This window comes from Ictidomys tridecemlineatus, chromosome 8, assembly GCF_052094955.1.
Source record: "Ictidomys tridecemlineatus isolate mIctTri1 chromosome 8, mIctTri1.hap1, whole genome shotgun sequence".
In the NCBI taxonomy this organism is placed as follows: Eukaryota; Metazoa; Chordata; class Mammalia; order Rodentia; family Sciuridae; genus Ictidomys; species Ictidomys tridecemlineatus.
This window is the reverse complement of record NC_135484.1, coordinates 124764147-124782724: the sequence shown is the minus strand read 5'-3', so window position 1 is coordinate 124782724 and position 18578 is coordinate 124764147. Positions and strand designations below refer to the sequence as shown.

At 42.6% G+C, this 18578-nt stretch overlaps 2 protein-coding genes across 7 annotated transcripts in view; one reads left to right on the top strand and one right to left on the bottom strand.

Annotated features, from left to right (window-relative positions):
• Window positions 1–3686, bottom strand: part of Gabbr1 (gamma-aminobutyric acid type B receptor subunit 1) — a 30048-nt gene extending 26362 nt beyond the window's left edge. For 2 of the 6 annotated variants that reach the window (XM_078020412.1, XM_078020411.1), the window contains exons 1-4: window positions 3545–3683; window positions 2987–3074; window positions 2114–2317; window positions 1203–1388 (exon numbers count right to left, since the gene is read on the bottom strand). In XM_078020412.1, coding sequence (XP_077876538.1) covers window positions 1203–1388; window positions 2114–2317; window positions 2987–3074 — 478 coding nt within the window. In that variant the 5' untranslated portion in view covers window positions 3545–3683. Of the gene's footprint in view, window positions 1–1202; window positions 1389–2113; window positions 2318–2986; window positions 3075–3544 lie in introns of those variants that run through there. The other 4 variants (XM_078020415.1, XM_078020413.1, XM_078020414.1 and 1 more) reach the window with 4 other exon arrangements.
• Window positions 1–18578, top strand: part of Mog (myelin oligodendrocyte glycoprotein) — a 40616-nt gene that overhangs the window by 1404 nt on the left and 20634 nt on the right. The gene's annotated exons all lie outside the window — the stretch shown is intronic.

Sequence of the window (18578 nt, the reverse complement as noted above, 5' to 3'; positions counted from 1 at the left end):
TAAGAGCAAGGTGGGGCTGGGGGTCAGGACTTGTTGGTTTTCTTCCTTTATTTTTCATAGGACATAGAAATTGAGACAGGAGGAGCAACAGTTAAGGCAGGGACAGATTCTGGTTTTGTAGAGCCTGAATATTACAAAGTATAAGGGTCTCTGAGAAAAAAAATTACAATGGATTTTAAGCAATTACTATTAAAATACCTAGTTTTTGCAATTTTGACAAAAATGAAGTAGCATGTGAACACATTCTTAAAGCCCACTACATTATTAGAGCACAGGAAAAGGGCCTGGTAAGTGAGGAACCCTGAAGCTTAAGCTTTGTTAGCTTAATAGTAAATCCACCCCTGGATAGGACACCCGTTTCCGGGATGGAATGGTAAACTAGAAGAGGAATAACTTGAGTTAATTGAAGAAAGACAAGGCCAAGGATCTTGAAATAGTCTACAGAGTAGCAGAAGCATGAGGCATAGGAATAGATGCCTACATTCTAGAAGAGAAGACTGCAGAAGGAGAGTTTGAGTGCCCAGAAAAAGGAGAAGTTTGCAGAACTAGATGGCAAAAAAGGTGGTAAACACAAAAATTATTCCTCAGGGAATGCTGGAAATTGTCTAGGAGGGACAGAAAAGGACTATAGTCTTCCCATTCCATCTCTGAGTTGCAATGTTCTGATAATTCTGCCCCCAATTTTAAATCATTTTACCCTGATATATTTCCACTCCTGGATCTCCTCTTGCCAATTTTTCTACATTGTGCACGACTTTATATTTACAAAAATTCAATTAAATAATGAATGGTGACGAGTCAATTCCAGAAGAGGGTGATGCATACAAAGTTCTAAATTTAGAGAAAGTGAATGGATCTAGGGAAACTTGGAGTATTTAAACCTTGTGAAGGTAAGGGAAAGTTCGATTCATAAAGGAAAAAAGAAAATGTAAGTCCCAAGAACTGGAAGCAGGGACTTTACAGAAAGAGAAAAGCAAAGAAAGGACATCCCCCAACATAGGGAAATTGAATACTGGGGATAGCAGAAGTTTGAGGCAAGTAGATGGTGGAAAAAATTGGACTTTCATTTCTGCCTTCCCAAGGCCCTCCTCCACATTCTTCATAGGACCCCATCCTTTCCCACCATCTATTCCCACTCCACCCCACTCCCTTTCTTGCACAAGCATCCTCATCAGCTGCATGCAGGCAGCTATTCCCCTCACCCTGGCAGTGGGGCTTGGGGGTGCTCCACTGGCCCTGACTACAGATGCTCCGGGAGCTGCCCACCAGATGGAAGTCGGGATCACACCGGAAATCCACCCGGGCTCCGTCCAGAGCTGGGAGGTCCCCACCCGTCAGGAAAACTTTCCCATTTTCCAGGGTCAAATAAGACTTGGAGCAGATTCGGACTGTGGAGAGATAGGAAAATGAGAAGAGATGCAAGTTGGAGAAGGCTTTTTTCCCTTAACAGAGAGCAGGGGGCTTGGGTTCGATCCCACAGTATCTTACTCTACAGAAAATAAGCTGTGAAAAGGATTAGCATCCCTACCTTCTACTCCCCCCTTAACCCTGAAAGCATCCACACATTCTCAAAAGAAAATAAGAAAAAGTATTTCCATTGTAGGAACCCAAGATGGAGCTATAAGCACACAAAATGGGATCTCTCCACAATCCACTATAGTGGGCGGTTCTCTATCTTTGAAATGTGTGGATAACTTTGAATGCACAATCAGATTTGCTTTTCTTAATATGGTTGGTTAATATTAAATTGTCTTTTGTTCCCTGGGCATATAGTCATTGGAATGGACAGGTGTTGGGCAATATATTGAAATCATTTTAGCAATTTTTTTGGCAAAATCTGCTACTAAAAATCCTTAAAGAGAATAGCATAAGACAAAAAAAAATCAAAGTTATTTCATCCAATGATCACTGTCCTAAGGAAAGGATGAAATGAAATGTGCAAGCTGAGTGCTTTGCCACCTCTAACTACCCAGCAACATCTTACATAGTAGTTGTTCATTAAATGTATTTGTAAATTTGGTTGTGCTGACTTGGAAACAGTAATGCTAAGCCTAAAGGCAGGAAAAGTAATTAATGGTCTTGAGAAGGGGTGGGGCTTCCCAAAGCTACTCACCACAGCGGCTGGGTGTGTCCATATCTGTCCAGGAGCCGTTGGCCAGGCACTTGCGCACCTTGGGCCCCACCACCTCGCGCTCCCCCCGGCACACATACTCAATCTCATAGTCCACCGGCAGGAAGTTGATAGCCTTCACCTGGTCCCGAGTCAGGCCCCGGTACCTGATGCCCCCTTCCCAGGGAGGGTGTATGATCTGGCAACCTGAAGAGTGAGTTGGGGAGGCAATTCTGAGAGGAATGGTGGGAAAAAGGGGAAAGCCCAACTTCTGCTGGGGAGGCAGGGAAAAGCAGGGTGTGGTCAGTGGACTGGCTGGGAACTAGGGGGAGGTTAGGGACTGGGCGGCAGATGAGAGGGCAGATACAGAACCCTGAGCTAAAGGACAGTGAGTAATGGGCTAAGTTAAAGCTGACGACAGAGCCCACCAGTTGGGAGGGAATAGTGCTGGTTGGGGGTAATGGAGAAAAGCAATTAAGAAATCGTGAAGGATATGAAGTATGGCCGGAGCTTGGTTTAAAAAACGAGGGCTAAACGAGGATATTTGATTTAAATTAGAAAAAGAGGGGGACCTTACAAGACCATCTAAGTAACAAAGTGGGGCCAATGTGGAAAAGGGCAGTGGGTCTGAGAAAATGATTCGGGGTCACAGAAAGGTGGTATAGCCTAGTAATGTGGGGCAGAGAAAAGGGGTGCTAAGTAGTAATGTGGGGTGATAGAAAGGAGGTCAGGAGTAGTGTATAGTGGCGCGGAGTAAGGGTTGGCTATCAGGATGCTCTACAGGGCTGAGGAAATAGTGATGAGGAGCAGAAAGGAGGAGGAGAAGGGAAAGGGGAAGTAGGGTCGGATGAGGGCCCGAATCACCGAAGGGTGCACCTTCTGAGGTGGCGTTGGGGGTCTGCGCCCCGCCAGCGCCCAGGGGGCGGAGGAAGAGAGGCGCCAACAGCAGCAGCAGCAGCAGCATCTAAGTGAGAGGCGACCGTGAGGACCGGACCGAGCCTCGCCGGAGCGGCCCTGCCCGACCCGACCTGGCCCGGCCCGGGGAGGCGATCTGGCCTCCCTCCGGAAGCCTTAGGAGCTCCGACCCCGCTCAGTTTAAGGACGAGGAGAGCGCCCCGCGGAGGAGGCGGGGGCGGAGCCCCGCACGGGGTGGGGGGAGAGGAGGAGAGAAAGCCTGTCCCCACCCTCCTCCTGCCTCCCTCGGCCCCCCACCCTCCCGGGACTCCACCTCTCACCACCTCCTCTCCCCCGGCCCCCGCGGCTCGCTGGAGCCCGGTTTACCCACGCTCCCGGGTTCGGCCGCCTGATCACTCCCCGTCTCCATCCCCGCAGTTCCTCTCCCCCAGCCCCGATCCCCGGCTCGGCCCTGCGCCCGCCGGCCCTCCCCCGCGCGCCCCTCTCCAAGCCCTGCTTCCCCGGGGCCCTGGCTCTTACCTCGGCGCGCCGGCCCAGCTCCCCGGCTCTCCCCGGGCCTCAAGGCCCCAGGCCCGGCCGCTCCTCCCCGCTCCCCCCTCCTTTCTCCTCCACCTTTCCCCTCCTCCTGTCCCTCCTCCCCTCGAATCCGGGCTTCAGCCCAGCCAGGGTCTCTCCCCTCCTCTCTCGCTTCCCCCAAACCCCACCCCCGTCTCTCCTTCCCCGGGGCGGCGGCGGCCGCGGGAGCGCGAAGCCGGGAGGGAAGGAGGCGGCGCCGGGGACCGGGAAAGCTCTCGGGCGGAGGGAAGAAGGAGGGTGCAGGGGAAGCAGGGCGGGGGGAAGAGAGGGGGAGACCAGGGAGAGGGCGCCTCCCACAACCCGAGCCCCGGGAGCCGCCCCGGATCCCGGCCCCGCCCTGGACCGCCCACAGCGCTGGGGGAGGGAGCGGTGGCTAGGCGCGGGGCTGAGAGGTAGAAGGGGGAAACTGGTGCTCACGCGCACGGGTGGGGACAGAGCACCGCCGAGCGACCTAGGGGCGAGACTGCTGGAAACCGGGGTGGAGGTGAAACGCCCCCAATCAAAGACCTGGGGAGCTGGCGCTGAGACGGAGCTTAGGATGAAGGTGGAGAAAGACGGTTGCACAAAGAGAAGGCAACACTGGATCCTGGCGAGAGGAGAGAGGGAAGAAAAAGGCCAAGGGCCAGGAGGAGAAGTGAGACCAAGGGAGAGAAAGGAGAAGCCAGGGTCAGAAAGATACCGGGGACCAAGGGGGCCGCCGGGAGCTAACTAAGCGTGAAAAGAGTTGGGTGGGGGAGAGAGCTGGAAACCAGAGCGACTCCATGGTACAACAGCTCTGCTGCCACTCGCCTGCCTGCTCCGTGGAGTGAAGGGCTGGGGCTGATTGAAGGAGGACATCAAGGAGAGAAATTGAAATACAGAAAAGCGCGGGGTAAGGAGGTCATAGGAATAGAAACCTCCAGATGGGCGGAAGCCAATATTCTTGACTCCAACTGAGCCTGGCAATCAATAACTCTTGTCTAAGGTCCAACTGGAAGCTCTAAAGATGGTAGGGAAGTGCAGGCCTTTTGACAGCTCCTGAAGGCGTGTGCAGTGTTGTTATGGTCGTGGTTGTTGATGATTATGGACCTGAATTGGGGCAGGGAGAGGAGAAGAACAAAAAAAAGAAGAAAGCAAGCTTCCTGGCCAAATGCTGAGAGACTGACTAGAACCTAGAACCCAGGCTCTCAACCTTTAACCCTTTTTAAGCATTTTTTAATGACCCTCTTCCCATCATGAATTGAAATTCATAGATAATATAACTTCCCTACATACATGACTTTAAAAAAAATCACAATGCTTCCCTAGCTGTAATATAAAGGGGGAATGAAAGAACAGTTACTTGTAATAAAATAACAAATATTATTTTAATGTATGAGTGCAGGGCCTAGCTTCACTACATGCTTGCACCCATCCATAGACTCAGAGATGTAACAGCTACCAACACAAGCTAATACAGGTGCAGAGACGGTGACTCAACTACCTCCAGCATGTTGCCATCAATGAAAAGACTTAATGAAATGTTGAGCAACTCCTGGTAGCGAAGTCAATCTTCTCTATATTCACACAGAACAGTAATTGCATTCCTAGAAAGTTCACTTATATTTAGACCAATTTTTTTTAAATTGTATTAAGTTCTAGACTCAGATAATTAAACATGAGTTTTTACGTACATGAGTGTCCTAGGAGACTTCTGAGAATCTGGATGAAGGACAACTCTTCATTGTGCAAACTGTACTTTGAAGAATAGCTTATGCCCATGCCCTGCTAATAAATGACAATAGTGCCCCCCTCCACCACTGTAATTACAGAAAGGAAACCTCTGAAGTTTCAGAATGTTCTCTAGGGAGAGGTTGAGAGCCATTGAACTAGAAAAGAGCAAAAGAGAATGGGAAGGATTTCTAACTACTCAAAATGATAGTCACCCTCCTCTGAGTGGCCTGTCCTCTCAGCAGGACAGAACCAAATAAATATAGTTATCAACTAAGTTAAAATAATTAACACCAGGGAAAATGTCATGATGATGAAAAGTTTCCTATATTGCTTGGGGAAGTTTCCTGACTGCCCACTCTGCAGACTGGTCTGTCTGGCAGTACACTATCCCTCAGTGCTCCTGTTTGCTCAGAGTACTCACTTCCTAGACTCAGCAGGCCATTCTACAGGGGAGTACCTGAGCATGTGAACTCTCAGGAGCCACAAACCAGCTTTCAAGAGCCTTATCTAGCCAGGCATAGTGTTACACACCTATAACCCCACACTTCAGGGGTTGAAGCAGGAGGATCACAAGTTCAAGACCAGCCTGGGAAACTTAGACCTTGTCTTAAAAATAAAGGGCTGAGGGCTGCGGATGTGGCTCAAGGGTTCGATCCTCAGCACTACATACCAACAAAAGATGTTGTGTCCGCAGAGAACTAAGAAATAAATATTAAAAAAAAAATTCTCTCTCTCTCTCTCTCTCTCTCTCTCTTTCTCTCTCTCTCTCTTTCTCTCTCTCTCTCCCCCCCTCACTTTAAAAAAAAAAAAAAAAAAAAAAGGAGGGTGCCCCTGGCTGTTTTGAGCGTAATCAAGAGGAGCTTTGCCTCTTCCTAGATCTTTATAAAAAAAATAAATAAATAAAAAATAAAGGGCTGAGGATATAGCTCAGGTGGTAGAGTGCTTGCCTCACATGCAAAAAGCCCTGGGTTCGATCCCTAGCACCAAGAAAAAGGAAAATTAAAAATTAAATAAAGGGGGCTGGGGCTCAGGCTCAGTAGTAGCACACTGCCTTGCATGTGTGAGGCAATGGGTTCGATTCTCACTACCACATATAAAAATAAAATAAAGATCTATAAACAACTAAAAAAATAATAAAATAAAATAAAGAGCCAGGAATGTAGCCAGTAGAGCATCCCTGGGTTCAAACCCCAATACCACACACAGACACACACACACACACACCTTATCTGGTCATTCATTCTTGCAACTTGTTTCTGGTTTCCCTGAAGTCTTTCCTGGAATGAGGGTTATAAAAGAAAAGACTCCTCCTTGAAAAGATAGTCCATGAAATTGAAAGTTCAGTGATATTCATCGCCATAGTGCTGGTGCTAAATCAGAAAAGGAAACAACATTAATGTCCAAATCACAAACACTGACTCCATAAATTAGAATGTGCCCATTCAAATGAACAGTTTTGAAAACATGTCTGAAAGAGTATCAAATGATATTGATATGGGAAAGTATGAGAATGTGGGGGAGGGGAGATAAGATAGGGGATGTGTACAACTGTGGTAAATACAGATGTTAAAAAGCTAGAAGAAATGCAGAATGTTGGGGCTGGGGATGTGGCTCAAGTGGTAGCGCGCCCGCCTGTCACGCGTGCGGCCCAGGTTCGATCCTCAACACCACATACAAAGATGTTGTGTCCGCCGAAAACTAAAAAATAAATATTAAAAAATTCTCTCTATAAAAAAAAAAAGAAATGCAGAATGTCTTCTTTGATATAGGGGGGGCAACTCAAAACAGAGCAGGGAGGAAGAGCATGAGAAGAAGATTACCATTAAATAGGGATGAGAGGTGCGTGGGAATGGGAGAGAGAAGGGGAATTGCATGGAAGATGATAGGAGACCCTCATTATTATGTAAAATTACATATAAGATGGTGTGAGGGGGAAGAAAAAAGAGAGAGAGAAACGTGTCACAGTAGATTGGGTAGAAAGAGGGGAGGGGAGGGGGGATAGAAGGGCAGCACAATACAATAGACACTAGTATGGCCCTATGTATAAACGTGGCTGTATAACCAATGTGATCCTGCAATCTGTACATGCGGAAAAATAAGATTAAGATTACGTACCCCATTTGAACCAAATGTATGATATGTCAAGATCATTGTAATGTTTTAAGCAACTAATAAAAAAATTTTTTTTAAAAGCTAGAATAGATCATTGCCCCTGGGTTATGAATTATTGTATAATTTTTTTGTTCAACATTTGTTCAAAATTTTCACAAGTGTGAAAATTATAAATCATTTTTAGAATTTATTTTTAAAAACCTTCCCATGCAAGTTGAATCAATGTAACCAAAATCTATTATTCACTGGGACAGAGGCATCTGAGAATACAGACAGGAGCTCCAATTATGCTCACGGTAGAAACTGTTCACCCTTTAAATCCACCAGTAGCTTTAATTTTTTCCTTTCACACTTCTTCATTTTCCAATGTCACTTTCAGGATTCCTGGTCCTATTTCTTAGGACATTTATTGAGGTCCTCCTTACCATCACCACCACCACCCTACTTCAGTATCCTGACTCTACCCTCCCCAGAGCCAATTTGGTTTTTTTTGGGGGGAGGGGATGATATAGTGCTAGAGATGGAACCCAGGACCTCTCACAGCTAGGCAAGTGCTCTTCCACTGAGCTATACCTCCAGCCCTCCACTTCCTTCTTTTCCTTCACATCAAACAAAAATTTTCTCCTCAAGAAAGTTCCCTGGGCTTGATCCTATCCTCCTCTCAAAACTTTGTGCATTTGGCAATGCCATCTGCTTTTAGAGTTTTACTGTGGTGTATGGAAATGGTGGAACTCCTATTCAGATTACTTGAGAATGGCTAATATTGTTCATTTTATTTCCCATAGTTTCCTTCTTCCTCTTTTCTGCCTAATCTTCTGCCCACCCCTGAGAGCCTATAGCCCAGAAATTAATATTGCAGAGCCCTGAAAATATATTAATCAAAGTAGTTCAACTTATTGATGATCAGCTAGATGCTAGGTACTCTTCAGGGAACATCTAATTTAATTCTCACACAAAGTAGATATTCATGTACTTAATTTGGAGCTGAGTAAACTATGATTTAGAGAAAAAAAGCAAGTCAGAAGTCACACAACTATAAAGTTAACAGAGTCAATACCTGATCTTAAGTCTGTTAGTCTATTTCTAAATTCTTTGCACTGAATTCAGAGATTTAATTTTAAGACTCTCACCTGTACCCACCACAAGGCATTCTCTATCAAAAGTCATACTGTTCTTCTGTCTATACTTCCCTGCTGCTTTCTTACTTGAAGTAACAGTGGCCAGTTTATGAACAGAAGATATATGTGTCCTGTCCTATTGAGGTTCCTGTCTTCAGGAACAGTTATCTAACCTACTCAGCACCCACCACATATACACTGTGGTGGAGATCAAACCCACAGTCTTGTGCATGTTAGGCAAGTGTTCTACCACTGGATAACATCCCCAGTTCCTCTACACAGCTCTTGCTATTTAGAAAAATGTATGAGGCAAAGGTGTTATAAATATCAAACACTGAGCCAATCTCAGAGACTCACAAGGCTGAGGCAGGAGAATCTCAATTCAAGGATAACTTCAGCAAATTATCAAGGCCCTACCTCAAAATAAAAAACAGAAAAGGCTAAAGATGTAGCTCAGTGGTAGAGTGCCCTGGGTTCTAGCCCTAGTCAGGGCGGCGGGGGAGATGAACGCTGAAGTTATTTAGACTCTAGGGTCACTCTGGCTTTATTATAAGGGCTTAAACTCTTTCCGTCATATTTTACTCTCATTAACACTTTCCTATTTAACCTTTCCCCTCATTTTTCATTTGTGTGTTTTCTTTTTTTTTTTTTTTTTTTTTTTTTTTCTTTTTTTTTTTCTTCTTTTTTAAAAGAGGGAGAGAGAGAGAGAGAACTTTAATATTTATTTTTCAGTATTTGGCGGACACAGCATCTTTGTTTGTATGTGGTGCTGAGGATCGAACCCGGGCCGCACGCATGCCAGGCGAGCGCGCTACCGCTTGAGCCACATCCCCAGCCCCATTTGTGTGTTTTCTTTCTTCCTTTCTTGATAGAAGTAGGCACTCAGAATGACTGTGCCAGGGATTGGATATAGCTGAGTTGATAGAGTGCTTGACTTGCAAGCACTAGGCCCTGGGTTTATTCTCCAGCTCAAAAAGAAAGAAAGGAAGGGAGGGAGGGAGGGAGGGAGGGAGGGAGGGAAGAATGACCAATGACTGGGCCAGAAGAACAAAAGGGATTGAGGAAAATCTCTACCAAATCCCCTCAATTGTTCTTCATGCACAATTCTAGTTTGGTTTTTGTCTTAGTCTGTTGGACCACTATGACAAAATGTCTTATATTGGGTACCTTAAAAAAATAGAAATTTATTAATGACATTTCTAGAAGCTGGAACTCTTATCCTCAAGGCACCAGCAGATTCTGTCCGATGAGGGTCCACTGCCTCAGATGGTGCCTTCTAGCTCTGTCCTCACAGGTGGAAGGGGCACACAAGCTCCCAGGGGCCTCTTTATAAGGACACTGATCACCTCCCAAAATGTCCCACCTTTTAATACCATCTCATTGGGAATTGGGTTTCAACAAACTAATTCAGGGGACAGACACAAACATTCAAAGCATAGCAGGTGTACAATTCTTGACACTTTTGGTCTTGGTTCTTTGTCCTAGTACAGGGACAGGAAGTTACAAAGTTATTGCTATTATATATGTACAGGCATGTAAAGGAGACCCTTGTCTGAAATTCACAAAGCTTCAGTAAAATAAAAAAGCCACATTGTGAAAATACCTGTTCTAACAGTGACCTTCCCCACTGACAAGAAGAGTCAATAACCAGTTGTAAACTTGACATTGTGAATTGTCTTTATAAATAATTTCTCCATAAGTAAACTATTATTTATTTATTTAATACTGAGGATGGCTGTGAATTTGTAATCCTCTCATCTCAGTGTTCCAAGTCCCTGGGATTATAGGTGTATGTCACTGAGCGCAGCCATAAGTAAACCCTTATATAAGTGAATGAACACAATGTAATTAACCTAAGCAATAAAAAGGAAAGTAGTAAGCTTATTTGTCTCTTCTTCTACAATTTGAGGTACATAAGGTCAAGTTAACAGAAACGATTCAATTCACATAAGCACAAGTTATGTGAAATTGCTACTATCGTAACTATTAAAAAATTAGATTATTTTAAGAATTCAAAATTTAAAAGTGGGCTGGGGATGTGGCTCAAGCGGTAGCGTGCTTGCCTTGTATGCGTGCAGCCCAGGTTCAATCCTCAGCACCACATACAAAGATGTTGTGTCTGCCAAATATTAAAAAATAAAAATAAATATTAAAATTCTCTCTCTCCCTCTCACTCTCTCTTTAAAAAAAATTTTAAAGTATTGCGTTTAATTAAATAAATAAATAATTGTATATTGATATAAATATACATAATTATTCATGCCAATCTGAAAAGCATATGTATCATAGCATGTGCAATTGGTTGGTAGAGTTTTCATTTGTTTATTTTATTGTAACAGATTTCTCTCTTTCATTGTGTTCAACAGAGGTACCTATAATGATTGTTCATTTGTTCAAAGCACACTAGGCAAATAATACTCAGAGTAAAAAGATGCACCCGCCCAGATTTTTCTATGAGAAGTTTACAGGATGCTGAAAAATTCATCACTTAATATAGGTATGCAGATCTGAAGCCCACAATAAGCACAATTATATTTCTGTATTAAAGGTAAGACTTTTGATGTACACAAAGACTACAATAGCTTCACATTTGTTTTTTCCATAAAATGAATGTATTTCGGGCCAGATTTTGCCACCAAATGTGTTAGAAACAAAACTTTAAGTTTTCAGCATAATGAGAATTGCAGAATTGCAGAAAAACGATGTGTGAGCTGTGCATGGTGGCCTATGCCTGCAATCCCAGTTACTCCGAAGGCTAAGGCAAGAAGATCTAAACTTTCATGCCAGCCTGGGCAATTTGAGAGATGCTGTCTCAAAATAAAATCAAAAGGACTGAGGAGGTAGCTCAGAAGTAGAACACTTGCTTAGCATGTGTTCTGGGTTCAATCCCCAGTACTGAAAGAAAGAAAAAAAAAATGTGTGGAACTAAGTTTACAAACATGAGAAGATATTTACAAATCAATGTTTCAGAGTTAAATGAACAAATTTGAGGCAAAAGACTGGAAATTCTATTCATGAAAATACCATCAAACTGCCAGCAAGATTCCATCAGGCCTTAAATGCAAATGTAATTGCATCCATACCCATGACCCTATTACACCAGGGCAGATGGGTCCTGCACTATCCCAGAGAGTAACATACGCCATTTGGATCCTAACAGAGGAGAAAGCCAGGAACAGATGTGAAGCAAGAGCTTCTTTTAGCAATTGAGAGTAAACAAACACCTGCTGAATTTACTCTTCCTTCCCTATCTTTCCAAACCATCACTCTGAAATTCTAAAAAGCCGGCATGACTCATACACACCTTCAGATGCTTTCAGTATTTGTTACACTTAGATCTGCACAGAAACAGAATACCTTAATGGTGCATAATTTACAAAGAACTCTCACATTCTCCTAATTGTTTCAGCTGTTTCTGTACGGCAATATCTCCACTTCTCAGACAAGAAGACTAAAGCTCAGATAAAGGACCTGCCCAAAGTCCCATGGCCAATAAATAGCAGAGCTGGATCTCAAAGCCAGGTCTCCCTTACTGGCTATGCTCTAGCCATTCTGGCCTGATTGCAGATTGTTTTGTGTGTTTATTTTCCTGGTACTGGAGTTTGAACCCAGAGGCACTCTGCCACTGAGCTACATCCCCATTCCTTTCATTTTATATTTTGAGACAGGGTGTCACTAAATTGCCCAGGATAGCCTGGAACTTGTGAACCTCCCCTTGATTGCTGGGATTATAGGCCTGTGCTACCAGGCCTGGCCCGATTGCAGTTCGTTAGACTTGCTCAAATACTTTCAACTCAGCAACCAAGCACACTAGTTCTCTCTGTCTGGATATGCCCTCCTCAGCCTCTTCCTCAGGCCATCTTCATGTGAACCCAGAACACATGCTAAGCAAGTGTTCTACTTCTGAGCTACCTCCTCAGTCCTTTTGATTTTGAGACAGCATCTCTCTAATGGCTTAAATGTCACCTCAATGAAACTTTTCCTGAATTCTCCAGGGAATTAGACCCCTGATACCCCACATTCTTCTAGCCACCCTCATAGTACACATCATTCAAAACCTTTATCTCAGCCTGCACATGCCTGTATTCCCAGTGGCTCAAGAGGCTGAGACAGGAGGATTGTGAGTTCAAAGCCAGCCTCAGCAAAAGCGAGGTGCTAAGCAACTCAGTGAGACCCTGTCTGTAAATAAAATACAAAATAGATTTAGGGATGTGGCTCAGTGGTTAAGTGTGCCTGAGTTCAATCCCTGCTACTCAAAAAGAAAAAAACCTTTATCTCAGTAACCAAGGATGAAGTTCCGTAGAATAGAGCATTTGCCTAGTATGCACAAGGCCCTGGGTTTGATCCCCAGCATTACAAAAAACAAACAAACCAAAAAACTTACCTTAGTGGTAGTTAAAATAATTACGGAATAATTTACTTAATATCTTCCCTTCTGACTAGCACTAACTTCCACGAGGGCAAGAACCTTGGATGTGTTGCCCACTACAAGAGCTGTGAGGTACCTGTCACCTGGTTAGAAGCTTAATAAAAGAGCAACCAACCAGGGCTGGGGATATAGCTCAGTTGATAGTGCTTGCCTTGCATGCATAAGACAATAGATTCAATCCCCAGCACCACACACACACAAAGATCAACCAACCAAAATGCTTTTCAGACTCAAAGATTAGTTTTCACACCACTTTCCAAAACTATTAGCTTCCTATAAATGTTCTGAGCTTTTGTCTTCTTGTCTGACAAGTGGAGAAAGAGTTGAAAGAATTACAAGAGAGAAAGAGAGAGTTTTTTGTAAATTATTCACCATTAAAGTATTCTGTTTCTGTGTAGATCTAAATGTAACAAATAGTGCAACCAAGTAGTTCTTTGTCAAAGGTATTATTTGTCAAAATCCTGCTAGGTGTTGGTGAAATGGAAAGCTTTTTCTATGTTTCTTAATAGTGACACATTCTGCACACAAGATACTGTATAAAAATGATAGCATTTATTTTGCTATAACCTGTTTGGGGTTGTGTAGATTGTTTGGCTCCTTATGACATTCTCTGACATCGATATTATTTCCTCCATTTCATAAGTGGGTAGAATGGAACTCAACACATGTTTAATAATCTGTCCTATGTCTTACATATAATAAGCAAAGATGAAAACACTGGCTCCAGAGATCCTGCTCAGCTCAATGGGCAGCTTTGGGAAGCATCTCCAAGTCATCTAGGGGTCTGTCTTCTCAAGAGTCCTCTGTGCATATTTGATGCTTCTGTGGATGAATACACTGGGTAATCATTACCTGGTAAGAGTTTTTTTGGGAATAGATTCACCCTGCCATAGAGCAGGGCTTTGGCTGGGTTGCAGACAGAGTCCTCTTCAGATACTTATCTAGCATTTATCTGCATTTTCTTTTCATCTTTATTTATTCACCCTATTTGTAGGTGTTGTCACTTTGCTGTCAATGATGTTTGTGTGCCCCATATCCTTATCTTACTATTCAGCCAATGGAAGCTTCCTCACCAGCATTAGGCCCAGCAGGAATTCTGTGCATCCCCCTCCACTGCCCATGAGTCCTCCAGTGGCTATGCAGTTAAGATTTCTAGTGCTTGCATAAGTTCTACTCCATATGGCAGCAGTAATGGTAACACAAGTTGGACTACTAGAACAGCCAGCTGTTACTAGGAAGAGGGTCTTATCACTCTTTTTGCACTCTCTTTATTTTTTTAAATTTTTTTTTTAGTTATAGATGGACACAATATCTTTATTTTGTTTATTTATTTATTTATTTATTTATGCATGCATGCATGCATACCGGGGCTTTGTGCATGCAAGGTAAGCACTCTACCAACTGAGCTATATCCCCAGCCTTATTTATTTATTTATTTTTATGCAGTGCTAAGGATTAAACCCAGTTCCTCAATACATGCTAGGCAAGTGCTCTACCACTGAGCTCTACCCCAGCCCTCTGCTTGCTCTCTTATAGCGTCCATCCAAGGATCATTCTCCTTGATCTTTATCCTGAGATCCTGCTATGAAATTAGGGATCCAGGTGGAGAATTTCCATCTGTGCCTGGAGCCAACTTTTATTCTGTCCAGATAACTACAAGTAAGATGATAGAGTATAAAAAGAAAAAAAAAAGGATACCATAATCTAATGGACCATAAAAGGAAACTTTACTTTCTTGTCTCTGGTTGCTGTCAAGTCACCAACAAGGCAGACTGGCCAAGGAGTCTTCTTTCATCCTCCTCCTGTGCTTCTTCCCCAAATCCTAGAACTGAAGACTTGCCATGCCCAACCCAAGTGAAGCCACCAGGGGGAAAACATAAAACAGCAGGGGGAATGTACCAAGCAAGTGTCCCTGAATCTGTTAGCTTCTTACCAACATTTTTCTAAGGAGATTGGGGGTAATGTTGCCCCTAATTCTTGAGGCCTATGACCCAAGAGTACAAAGTGAGCTGGTTAATGTATGGGAGGGAGGATGAATGAACTCATGAGGGAGGACAATGAAAATGTTTCAAACTGCAATAAGCCGGCCTTCTGAAACTGTTCTTGATTTTAACTCCTGAGTGATTTTCTCCTCTGGGCACTAACGGGTCTCACACTACCTCCAAATTATTTTTTATATATTTATATTTTTAGTTGTAGATGGACACAATACCTTTATTTTGTTTATTTAGGTTTTTTATGTGATGCTGAGGATCGAACCCAGTGCCTCATGCATACTAGGCAGGCACTCTACCTCTAAGTCACAATCCTAGCCCCAAATTCTATCTTGAAGTTATTTCAGTCTTAGAGAAGAAAAAGTTTGGAACTTTTTTCAGAGAATCAGTTTGCTTTTAATTCAGGGGCAGGGTGGATGTGTCTTTGAGTGAGTCCAATAAATGTAAATTAGAAATAGAATTACTTTGTTTCAAAGAGATTTATAATAGAATAAATTTCTATTTATCAAACTTCAGGTTTATCAGATGAGGTGTAGATTATTCAATTTATAAAAACATAGTTATAAGAACATTTTTATACCATATTGTAAAGTACACCTATAGTCTATCCTGTTTATTTATATGTAGTCTTTTTCACATGTATTTTCAGTGGAGAAGAGAATGCTGAGGGTTGTTTCCTTACTTGTGGGGAGGGGAATGAATAGGTTACTGTCATGCCCACTTTTCTCAGTTATGTAATTGTTTCATAGACAATGCAATTTAGGTAATTCTTCCAGAAGAATAATAAAAAAAAAAAAAACTAGAGGGCTGAGGGAATAGCTCAGTAGTAGAGCACTTTCCTAGCATGATTGATGTTCTGAGTTTGATCCCCAGCACCACAAAACAAGCAAGCAAGCAAACAAACAAACAAAAAAATCTAAAATCAGATAGACAGAGTGGTGCAGACCTGTAATCCCAGCAACTCAGGAGGCAGAGGTAGGAGGATCACAAGATTGAGGAATTTAGTGAGACCTTGTCTCAAAAAGGTGTGTGTGTGAGGGTATTGGAGATATAGTTCAGTGGTAAAGCACCCCTAGGTTCAATCCCCAGTATAAAACAAACAAAAACCACTAGAATCAAATTGCTGCAGCATCCTACAAGCAGCAGCCATTATAGTGAGCAACGTACCTCTCTGATTTTCAGTTTCCCTACCTATTAAAAAATAAAAAAGTTCAGGCCAAATGGCATCTGCCTATAATCCCAACTACTTGGTAGCCTGAGGGAAGGCTGAGGCTGATGTGGCAGGATTGCAAACTCAAGGCCAGTCTGGGCAATTTAGCAAGACCCTATCTCAAAATAAAAAGGCCTGAGGATGTCATGCAGTAGCAGAGCATTGCCCAGCGCGTATAAGGCCCTGGGTTCCATCCCCAGTGCAAAAAAAAAAAAAAAAAAATCCAATATCATGAGCCTTAACCAAGATAAAGTGCTCTATACACTGAAAAACAAAATAGTAATTTTTTTATGAGAGAGAAATTCATAGATATGATCCAGGCCTCTAAGACACAGGGAAATCAAGGGAAAAAAAATGTTTGTGTTTAGTGTTACAAGCGTAGGAGGCATTTATTGAATTTTTGTGGTTGATTTAGAAACAGAAATATGGAGTCTTTTGAATTTCCCAGCCCAGAATATGTACTTTCTCACTTCCCTCCACCAATAACCAAGATGTCAGAAGCAGCAAGCTAAAAGATGCTCCCCTTTTTCTTTCAGGAACCTCCTTTCCAAATCCTATACTCAGACTCTTGGGTCTTCACCATCTCTGAATGCTGCTCCAGACCGTAGTCCTGTAATAGTCAATATGTACCCCACTACAAGCACTCTAAGATCTACCAAGCATTGCTTTAGCCTCTTAGTATCTCACTTTCCCCATTCTTAAATAGGAATAATAATATATACTTCCTGGTGTTGCTATGGGGATTATAGGAGATACTCATGTATGTAAAAGTGCCTAGCCCACAGGGGCTCTCAAAAATTGTTAGCTCTGACAAACAAAATAAATGAAATACTATTTTACTCACTAAGGGTTTGTTAAATACAAAAAAGTAAAAAAAAAAAATCTGATAAAATCAAGTGTTGACAATGAAGTCTGATATATATGCTGTTAGCATGAATATATATTAGTGCAACCACTCTGGGAAAGAAATTTATATTATAGAGCAGAATTCAAATAAGAGAAAAATAATTAATTCCCCTTCCTCTTGGGTTACTCTCCGGCACCTCACAATAGATATAGGAGAGATATCCTATAGCATAAACACCTGGAAAATCCGCCAGTTGGGTAACCTTGGTTCCTGGATCTTGCTATGACAGTAATCACCTGGCTGACTCATTACATCCCCTCTGGCCTTGGTTTCTTAAAGTGAGAATAAAATTAGTTTATCTGATTATCTAACATACTGCTGTGAGAAACAGATACAATGGTAGAAACATGCTTTAAGAATGTAAAAATTTCAAATGAACACAAATTAGTACTCCTTCAATTGGCATTCAAATGGTATGTTTTACCACCAAGTCCTTGGATGTCCTTAGAGGTGAGTGAATTGGAGTGTTACTATTTCAGCAAGTAAAAACTGTGTACAACTTTTTAAAATTTTTTTTACATCTTATCACTTCCTTTTTCTTTCTTTTTTTTTTTAGAGAGAAAGAGAGAGAATTTTTTAAAAATATTTTTAATATTTATTGTTTAGTTTTCGGCAGACACAATATCTTTGTTTGTATGTGGTGCTGAGGATTGAACCTGGGGCGCATGCATGCCAGGCGAGCGTGCTACCGCTTGAGCCACATCCCCAGCCCTTTTTTTTTTTTTTTTTTTTAGTTAAAGATGGACACAATATCTTTTTTTAAATTTATTTTTATGTGGTACTGGGGATCAAATCCAGTGCCTCATGCATGCTAGGCAAGCGCTCTACCACTGATCCACAACCCCGGCTCCCTAAACTGTGTACAATTTTAGGGAGTGATTTTTGTATGCTGTGTCTCCCCCTCCCCTTTGGCATTTCAATGTTGAATTTTCCAGCATCCTTCCCTGTGTCTGTGACCAAATTCAGAGCAATAACTTACCTTAACCATTAGATGGCACTAGTTACAAAAGAAGCTTAGATCTCTTCAGAAATTGACCATTTCTAAGGAACAAATGCTTTTTCAAGTTTGTTTGTTTGTTAAAAAATCATTATTATAAAGGCCATATGCTCACTGTGAAAATATATCAAGCAGTGAGCGCAATAAAAAGTAAATACTCCATTTCTGGTGAGCCTCAAGGCAGTCTCCTGGCCTTGATTTGAATATAATAGTATACAGCCCTGAGGAACCCCAATTAAGCAGAAAGCTGTGCTGGACTAGTTGAAATGCCTGTAAATGTCTCAAGGCCATCCCAGAAGGATAACCAGAACAAATCCTAGATCACTGTGCCCACCCCCAATCACCCACATATCCACATTCAACTCCACCCACAAATTTTAAGGGTTTGAGTTCCTTTACAGTTTACCAGGCTCCTTACAAAGTTCTCCTGCTTCTCTGAGTGATAGTAGTAACATATTAAACCAGTTCAAGCCTTATGGTATTACTAAACCAGTAACTGAATCAACAGTGTCAAGAAG